Below are 10,156 nucleotides of genomic sequence, written 5' to 3' on the forward strand. Positions count from 1 at the left end.
TTGGGGAAAAAAAGACATGATGTTGAGATTAATTTTAAGAATAAACATAGAAAACCAATTTGAATTGGTCAATATTAATTTGGTTGCACACGGTATTTTTTAACTAGCTATGATTTTTCAGCTATAATAATAATGAGTAATAGTATTAAGGTGAAAATTCAGATATAGTCGACTTTGCATGAAGTTAATAGTTAAAAGCTGTTAGATGAAAATTTAGTCAAATCAGTCAAATAATCTAATGACTTTTAACTATCAATTTCACGCGAAGTCGACTGCACCTGAGTTTTCACCTAGTATTAATAATAATGATAATGCAACTAAAACTACATGGCCACTATATAGACTTAAGCATCTCTCAAAAATTAAATAATGCAATTAGCCTAAAAACTATTATTGTCCATTATTTCTAAAGTTTTAATATAAATAAAAAATGGAAAGCAAAGGAAAAATAAATTGAAAGAGAAAAACAAATATCTGTACGTGTAACGTGTCAGAGATTAATACGGCTGACGGCGCCACAAAAATTCTAAAACTGATGAAAATAAAAATATTGTAATATATAGCATAGTCCTTACTCCTTAGTCCAAATATTACTAATATAATAATATAATATTCTCTTCCTCGATCGAATACTTGAACTGTAGAAAGTACACTATTACTAAAGCTATAGTCACAACTCACAATGCAACTCTAATTAAGTTAATTATGATCTCTAATTATTCTATAAAATTAATCTTAATTAACCCACTTTTGTGCTTATTATAAAGCCTCTTTGGACTTGCCATTGCCACACACAAAATGGAAAGGCACCACCATAAGCATAATATTCTTGCACCCTCTCACTACTCATCTCCATTAACCTCCAATTAAGATTCCTCTCTCTTTGCTTTAATTTGCCCTCTACCAAGTAAGCTCAAATCTTTAATTAAGCATTTGATTAGCTTAATTAATTTACTTACATATATATAGTTTAATTTGTGTATCATTAAGCAATAATGAAGAAGTATTATTTTGCTATCTTTAGGAAACCCTAGGTTGAAAATGGGAAGAGGGAAGATTGTGATTCGGAGGATCGATAATTCGACGAGCAGGCAAGTTACTTTCTCGAAGAGGAGAAAGGGTTTGATCAAGAAAGCTAAGGAGCTTGCTATCCTCTGTGATGCAGAAGTTGGTCTTGTTATATTCTCCAGCACTGCAAAACTTTATGAATATGCAAACACAAGGTTTCAACCTTCAACCTTACTTCATTTAATTCATTTCCATCTTAATTAATAACCTTAGCTTATATATATCTATGTAGGTTTCATTTCTGCTTATTCTTATATACGTGGACTGATTAAATTAAGCTGATAATTATTATAGTCCGAGGGAGTATTTTACATGATTTATCATAATAATATTGTTGATGACTATGCATGACCAAAATCTTATATATCGATAGCCTTGTTACATTTCTAATTAATTAACAAGTTCTAATAAGCTTTGTAAGCTTAATAAAGCTAAGCCCTATGTTGTGTTCATCCGAAGACAGAGCTGCAGAGAGAAGAGATCTAGTATCTTAATCTTAATTAATTAGTATTCAGTAGCTTAGTTTGTTTCTGTGGTCGAATAGTTCAAGTGACAGATACTCATTCTCTCTTTAATGATCAATGTAGATACTTAGGTGCAATTATTTTCTTATGAAGTTATTAATTGAGAATCAGTTCGATAATTTGACATATTTGATTAAATTATTATTTAACGATTCTCAACTAATAACTTCATATGAAGACAATTGCAAGTGAGTTTCTATTGAATAGTATCTTAAATATGAGTTTTAAAAATAAAAAAATCAAGGTTAAAAGAACTAGTTATATCCCTTATAGGATCTTAAATACTCTAATAAAATTGTCTTTCATTTATAAATATCTTCTAAAACAGAAAGCTTCTTTCGTTTTACTTGTCATTATTATCACCCTTCCATCTTAAGTAAGTATAAATTGCAGAACATTGAGAAAACTTTTCCTAATCATGAAAATCAGTTATATGGTTTATTCTATAGTTTGTTCAAAGAAGAAATATATTCTCAATATTCATATATAGTATTTGGGGTATAGACCTTTTTTATCCTGCTCATCTATAAGCTAAGGAGCAAGGATATATATCTCAACATATTAGCTATCAATTATTATAGTAAGATTATGTATATACTTCGATTTAATAATTTCAGCTTCCTAGCTATTAGGCTACTATCTTTCATGAGTTAAATGTTTATTAATTATTTAAAAATATTATTTATATACTAAAATTAATTACTAAGATTAGTAGATAAATATATATGTAATTTAATTTATTTTTAATGTATATTCTGTATTTCGATGTATATTCTATCTTAGTGGCTAATTTTAATGTACACCTAACATAAATACTCGTAGTACAAACAAATTTTACTTTATCATCTAATCAAATATTTATGTTTATAAAACTTATAAAATTAAACAATTTAATAAGATATTTTAGTAATGTGATATATGTGTATATATTCTTACATTAATCACACATACAAATTATTAAATCCACTTATCCATATCTTTCTAATACCATGCATCTCAATTTGTTGGTTTTGCCAATTTCAGAAGGTTAGCACATAGAAGCATATATATAAATGATTCCAATCTTTGCAAAACTTTAGCCACTAACCAATAATCCAAATGATTTAGTTAGTTGATAGCATGCCTTTTTAGCCGATCGATGATGTCAATAAGTATCATTTAGGATGTGAAAGTGGGTATAGCATTACATAGACAAGAACATGTCCCATCTCAAAACAAATATTCAATTCAAGTTCCCATTTAGGATCAATTCATGTCACGGGCAATACATGCATCAAATAAAGCGTTTTAGCCACTAGTTTTTTGACATGGACAACCTTATAATATAATTATCTTAAGAATCTCTAACTAATTTAAGCAGCTATATGATTTGTTAGGTTTGAAATCACATCATTCTCTAGTTTCCTTGTAATTTTACAACCCTTTTTCCTTTCTTGTATACTTTCTGCCTAGTCCTTATCCAAAGTAATCAATAAAATTTTAAGCACAAACCCACCACTTTCTTAGGATCCTTGAGCTAGCTTAACTTTTTTTCTAAAGTTTATTTTATATCTCCTTGCTAGCTAAACTAAATCCATGGTACATTCAATTAATTAAGTGGAATAATCCATCTCCTTATTTAGTTTTTTATTAGTACTTTTTTTCTTTGACATATTTAAAAAGTAAAATTATTGAGCTTCTTTAATTATATGATAAACAATATATAAAAATTATAAATTCATATAATGTTAGACATATATATGTTGGTGTGTATGGAGGAAGCATCTTAACAAAATAGAATCAATAATTTTCTGCTTCTAGAATGGGTGCCAAGAGTTAAATCAAAAAAAAGCAAACATGATACACCAAAGAAAAAAGTATATACATCCATAGAAAAAAAATCTTGCATATTTCTAATTAAAAATCTAATTATATGAACAAGTGCTGGTCTCAAAAGAGTGATGATAATAACTCAGCCCTTGTGGAAATCAATTAGAGATATTATATATGTGAAAATATCTTCAAATACATATTATATATGCTGAATCATGCCATAGTAGGAACTATTGTGTAATCTGAAGTCTGAAATATTTAATTTGGTTTGATTTTCGTTATTATTTGTTGAATATCTTTATTATTAATTAATTAATACTAATTGTATCATTTTACTTCTATGTTGTATTGTCTAAATTTATTAAGTAAATTATTAAAATAATAAAATATAATTATCCAAAATTATAAACATAATTAACCATATAATATCTATTTAATTATCCAAAATTAAAAATAAAATAACACATGCACTCACAAAATTTAACTCTATTGAACAAAGTTCAGTAAAATATAAATATTATATTGAATTCTAATTAGATCAATGTAGTTTTTATGAGACACATCTCATTTATTAAGAATTCTGATAATACTAGGAAGATAAAAAAAATCTAAAATTTATTTTATTTAACATTCATTAATTATTATAATAATTAATGAATATTAAATAAGATAAATTTTAATTTTTTTTATTAATTTTTTTAATTACCAAATATTTTCATAAAAATCCTTATACGTACATTATATTGGCACAAAGAGAGACATAATACACAACAGAGAGATCAACCACAAAAAACACATAACACATATGAAATACAAATATTTGAAGTTATAAAAAGAGACCCAAAAATCTACCCACAGTAGTTAGTATATTTTCTCCTTTCAATAAAATAAAGTCTACATGCATATAATAGTCATATAATAAAAGATATTATAAGCTTTGGATCATATTATATATATGTAGAAAACAAGTCCATTAATAAATGGTTAGCAAAAACAGTGTTATTGTGTCCATCCAAAGACTTAGCTTCAGTTCCATTTATTTAAGTAACATGCCATAATAACTCTTTAAGTAAATCACTCTTGTTAATTAAGAATAAAATCAATAATTTAGGAGTGTGATACCGAGAGACCCAAAGACTATGGCAGAGGCTACTTTAGGTTGAGGCCATGAGAGAGTGTACAAAGATTTTGGAAATGAGAACCAAATTCTCTCTTTTTATTCTCTAGATGTAGACATGTGATTATCAAAGCACATAAAATTTTGTGCCTTCACATTTATATCATCTTACCATTGTATTTATATTTGATTTATTGATTCGTATCATAAGTGTTTATCTAATCTCATTTTACCACTACTGTGCTATGTTCTCCAACAAAAATTTAATTTGAATTTAATTTTCATAGCCTTGTACTGATAATATAAATTACCTTTTATACACTACTATCAACCAATCATATGTTACAAAAATATTTGATTCTAAAATACCTAAAGTTAACAAGTTACTAAAATTTTCAAAAGTAAATGTCAATATAGAAGTTTGTATTTGCACTATTATATAAGCATGATTAAATTGCAAAAGAAAAAAAAAAACTATCATTTTACATTAGATATATTTAATTTGAAGTAGGACTCTTGACTCTTGAGGGTAAAATATTTAAAATTTTGAGTGAAAGGATTATTGAAGGAACATTAGTTATATAAAAAAGACCTATAATTTTTTTATTAGCATATTATGGTTAATTGTAAAAAATGTGTACATTTTTATTTTATTCATATCCTTAGGGAGAATACTAATGCCTTTCAGAGGAAGTAACAAATATAATATTCTTTAAAAATTAATTTATTATTAAAAATCAAAAAATAAAAAATAAAATACTATAAATCTTAAATTTTAAATTATAATTTTAAATTTAAACTATTGATATAAATATAATAACTGAAGAACTAAAATTTGTCTAATTAACAAAGAAAGGAACGGTCTTTACTTAATAGGTAAGGAGGAGCACATTTCCTTAGTAATGAATACTTCATAATATAACTAAACAAAAATATTTGGTAATAAAAAATAATTAACTAAAAATAGTGATAATTTATCTTTTTTTTTTGTTTTTTATGGTATCTTCTTATTTAAAGGTTTGTCGTTGGCCAATAAATTATTGTATGCACAAGATGGGATTCGAATTTTCGACACTTACTTAAGTGGACTAGTGAGCTAACCACTAGACCAACCCAACTTAATTATAACTTATTTTATTTAACATTTATTAATTATTACGATAATTAATAAATATTAAATTTGACTGCATTTACGACTAACTAAAATCATAAACATTGGAAGATATCAGAATTCAGTCAAGAATTACTAGAACTCTACTCTCTTAGCGTAATCCATGAATTGAATGTATGTATATGCTCATGAGTCATGAGAGGTGCAACTGTTTAAATATGCATCAACATATAAGAGTTGGGAACTGGAATGTATGACAAGAGTCATGTATATATCTTAAACTCCCAATGACACAGTACCCTATGTATATACAGAAAGTTCTTCAATAATAAACAGTTATGTCATGAATGATATATACTTTCTGTATCCTATATATACAGAAAGTTTTTGAATAATATATACAAGAATTCAATCATTTAACACAACTAGAATTCCATATATAGTCATTAAACTGGAGTCAGCAACACAAGAGACTATATATAGAAAAAAATTATAAATATTATATATATGTACAAAATTAAGATATATAATTTTGTAATGTAATAAAACTATTTGTTCAAGAACTTAAATTGATAAAAAAAATTATATATAAATAGATATATTTCTAATATACTTCTTTCATGTAAGAATATTTTTAAGTTAATATAAATTTTATATAATTTTTTTTGGATAAAATACTATTTTAGTTTCTAACGTTTTAATCATCTTATTTTTATCTCAAAACATTTAAAATAACATCAATGTTATCCATGGTCAAATTTCTCACTAACAATTAATAAAATTGATGCACTGTTAATAATACTTTTGTTAAAGTTAGGTTTGTTCAACCTCCCTCTTTCACCTTCACTCTCTCAACAAGTTAAAACTCTATTCTCCTCCTCTCTTTTTCTTTCTCCTCAAATCTCTCTTGGAGAATTAATAGTGTAAAAAAAAAAAAGAAAGAAGATGGATAGAAGAATAAGATTTAGAGTTGTTGAGAGGGTGAAAGTGAGAGATAGAGATTGAACAAATATAATTTTAACAAAAGTATTATTAATAGTACATCAATTTCATTAATTATTAAGGAGAGATTTGACGCATAATATTGATGTTATTTTAAATGTTTTGTAATAAAAATAGAACAATTAAAATATTAGAGATCAAATAGAATTCATCTTAAATATTGGAGACCAAAACAATATTATACTCATTTTTTTTATTTGTCTTGTATTAATTTTTTTAAGGTCAATATTAATTGAACTTTATATTTTTGAGAAAAGTAATTTCAAAACATGTAAAAATCACTAGAATAAGTTACTAATCTTTTTGTTCATATTAAGTTTGTTTCATCCTTTGAGTGGCATCTACAAACATATATTGTTGAGTTGATATATTGCTTTCCTATGTCTTGTATTAACACAGCTTTCATAAAACAAGTAAAAATATGACAATTCATTTATGTGATCAGCATGAAATCAGTGATCGAGAGATATAACTCATGCAAGGAGGAAGAACAACAACTCATAAATCCAGAATCTGAGGTTAAGGTCTGCTCTAATCACAGCTGTATATTCCCACTACTGTAGTTATTTTATAAGTGCATCATCATTAGGTTATTTATTAATCAATTTGTTGAATTGCAACACTAAATCTGTGATATATAAGCTAAACTAATTGGATTATGTTTGTCCTTCTGTAAACTCTCAGCAATTCTGAGAATAGTGACTAAGATTTTATACACAGGTATCAGTAATGTTAGGAAAACAAAATAATACTGTCATAACTTGTTTTATTTAGCTTTCACTAATTGTTGCACTAATTAGCGAACGGTTAAATAAGACAAATATAAAATAGATTCCAAGATAAGAACTTAGGCTCTGCAATCACAATATCTAATTTTTGTGGTGTGGTTATCCTAAGATTCTTGATCAGCATAGATAATACAAATGCATAAATAGAATATGCAGTAAAAGCTAAAAATATTATGAAATAACATCAACAATCTTCAGAAGATAACAGTGAACCACCACATAAATTGCTCATGCTGACAAATGAAAATCAGGATGAAGCATTATTCCTAAAATCCAACTTCAATCAGAACTAAAACTCAGATGTATTTTTGTTAAAAATATTCTAGAATCCTGATCAGCTAAGTCAAACGAACTATTTTTTAATGGAGTTATAGCTTGTGACTTGCCATATAAATATAACTCCATTAGAAAATAGTTTGTTTGTCTTGACTGTTCCAGTATTACTAGAATATCTTCAAAATTCGGTCAAAGTCACAAATACCCCAGTAACTAATCAATAAATATTCAACATAATAATTATATAAATTTCAAACAATGACATGCAAGTGAAGCAAAAGTCGTCCAAAATTAACTCAGAATTAAAATGGATAACTAGGCCATAAACTTGCTTGAGATGAAAGGAAAAAGAGAAGGTGAGGAAGAATTTGAGTTGGCAATCTGAAATAGAGTAAGGTTATGGAATCAATTCCATACTTCGATTTCAAATGCCAACAAATTCTTCTCCTCCAAGCTGGAAGGAAAAAATGAAAATCACCAGAACAACCTATATAAGCTATATTCAAAATGAAGAAAATGATCCCTTTTGCATTTTATGCATTTGCATTACTCATTGCATCACTTCACTTGATCATTGATAGTTTTGGCAAAGGGAGGCAGAAATTTTAAGGCAGCAACTACAGAACCTCCAAGAAAATCATAGGTACAGCCTTTCTACTAATGTACTTAGCCATTTATTTTTTCATAGTCCAACAATCAATGTTTCTTTTCCTTTTTCTAAATTTCCCCCTGTTTTGAATGATTGAAGTTAGTGAATTTTTTACATCTGATCTAATTAAGCTACTAAATATGATGACACAGGCAATTGATGGGGCAACATCTTTATGGTTTGAGTGTGAGAAACCTACAAGATCTAGAGAACCAACTAGAAATGAGTCTCCAAGGTGTCCGAATGAAAAAGGTCAACAACTGCTTCTTGATTATTCCCATTAAGAAAAACTTAAGCACCAGAAAGCAACTAACTAAATCAAATTCTGCAGGAACAAATTCTAACAGAAGAAATCAAGGAGCTGAACCGAAAGGTTGTGTGGCGCAGCAAGGGTCAATAATCTTTCTCTAAAAAATTTAAAAGTTATAACCCTGACTTACCTTTTTAAGTATTTTGCAAATGCAGGGCAACCTCATCCATCAGGAAAATTTGGAACTTTTTAAGAAAGTAAACCTGATGCAGGAGGAAAACACACAATTATGCAGAAAGGTAGTCCAGCTTGGTTACTCTATATAGGGTATCCCCATTCACCAAAAATCAATTTCAATTTTTGGCTATTTTTGTGTATGCTTAGAAACTATTCAGAATGATTTTGAGAGGAAGTAGCAAACAAAGATTTTAGAAAATCAGAACCAAACACAGAGAAATAGACTTAAGAATGAAAGTGTGATGTAGCAGGTGTATGGCACAAGCGAAATAGAAGCAACAAGCAGAAATGGATTCATTCCAATTCCATATGGTATTCAAGTAGGAGGAGGAGGCTCACAGACATTAGTCCAACTTCAGTTATGCCAGCCAGATCAAGAAGCCTATGAGACTTCAACAAGTGCAACAAGATGAATCACACATGAAGAAGTGAAGACTTTCTCTAAACAAGAATCCAAATTACAAAATGAGATGTGGATGTAAAATTGCTTATGGAAAATCTTAATATAGCATAGGAAAAATTAGTGCAACAAGACAAATTAAAGATGCAATGCAACCGTATATGTGAAGAATTAATAAAGATGCATGCATGCATATAAAAATATGATTTGCATGCAACTAAAATAATCAACAGGTTCTTACTTACTTTAACTTGCTTCACTTGCTAACACACAACGCGATTCAGGTTCGTTTATATAGGGGAGAGAGAGAGAGAGAACAGAGAAGGAAGGAAATATCTGAGGGAGTCACAAAATATCTCATTCTTTTTTCTATTAATTAATCGGTCATTAATAAAGTAAGCAAAAAGCTTGGTTGCTAATTGCTATGCACGTCCATGGCTGGCTAACGCTTTTTATTTTTTATTTTTTAAATTCGTTTTTCTTGTTTTTTGTTATCCGAAAGTTACAAACGCTAGCAAAACATGACACACTGTTTCAATCTTGGGTTGTTTAGGTGATCAATAATTTTTTTGAACAACATGAATAATTATCAATCAAATTAAAATACACAACATTTTTAAATTATACATTTAAGTCTCAATATTAGAATAATCATTCGCACACCTAGTGAAATAAACATTCGAGATATTCATTGTTCACATTGTTTAGTATTTTCATCATCTATCTATACTTTTCCTTCGATTTTTTATCCGGAATGTTTGAGTGCATTATTAAATCATTTAACAAATTTAAATAAAGTTAATTATACTTAAACTTTTACTAATTTATTATTTTTTGTTAATAATTAATTAATATTAAAAATAACTTTATTAATATAAAAAAAATATTAACTAAAATATTAGTTAAGATTAATAAAAAATTT

The 10,156-nt window shown here is 27.3% G+C and overlaps 1 protein-coding gene across 4 annotated transcripts; it reads left to right on the forward strand.

Moving 5' to 3' along the window:
* Positions 1-751: 751 nt before the first annotated feature.
* On the forward strand, positions 752-9,460 carry LOC112799978 (MADS-box transcription factor 23-like). Of its 4 annotated transcripts, none has more exons than XM_025841997.3 (8): positions 752-907; positions 1,025-1,223; positions 7,080-7,158; positions 8,280-8,341; positions 8,500-8,599; positions 8,679-8,720; positions 8,813-8,896; positions 9,083-9,460. In XM_025841997.3, the coding sequence occupies exons 2-8, from the start codon at positions 1,042-1,044 to the stop codon at positions 9,245-9,247; spliced, it is 714 nt and encodes a 237-aa protein (XP_025697782.1). In that variant the 5' UTR covers positions 752-907; positions 1,025-1,041; the 3' UTR covers positions 9,248-9,460. The 4 variants fall into 4 exon arrangements, with proteins under 4 accessions (XP_025697782.1, XP_025697783.1, XP_025697784.1 ...); XM_025841998.3 differs by having other exon boundaries at positions 9,086-9,460; XM_025841999.3 differs by having other exon boundaries at positions 7,080-7,152.
* The last annotated feature ends 696 nt before the right edge of the window (positions 9,461-10,156 follow it).

The sequence above is a fragment of the Arachis hypogaea genome, chromosome 5 (assembly GCF_003086295.3).
Source record: "Arachis hypogaea cultivar Tifrunner chromosome 5, arahy.Tifrunner.gnm2.J5K5, whole genome shotgun sequence".
Lineage (NCBI taxonomy): Eukaryota > Viridiplantae > Streptophyta > Magnoliopsida > Fabales > Fabaceae > Arachis > Arachis hypogaea.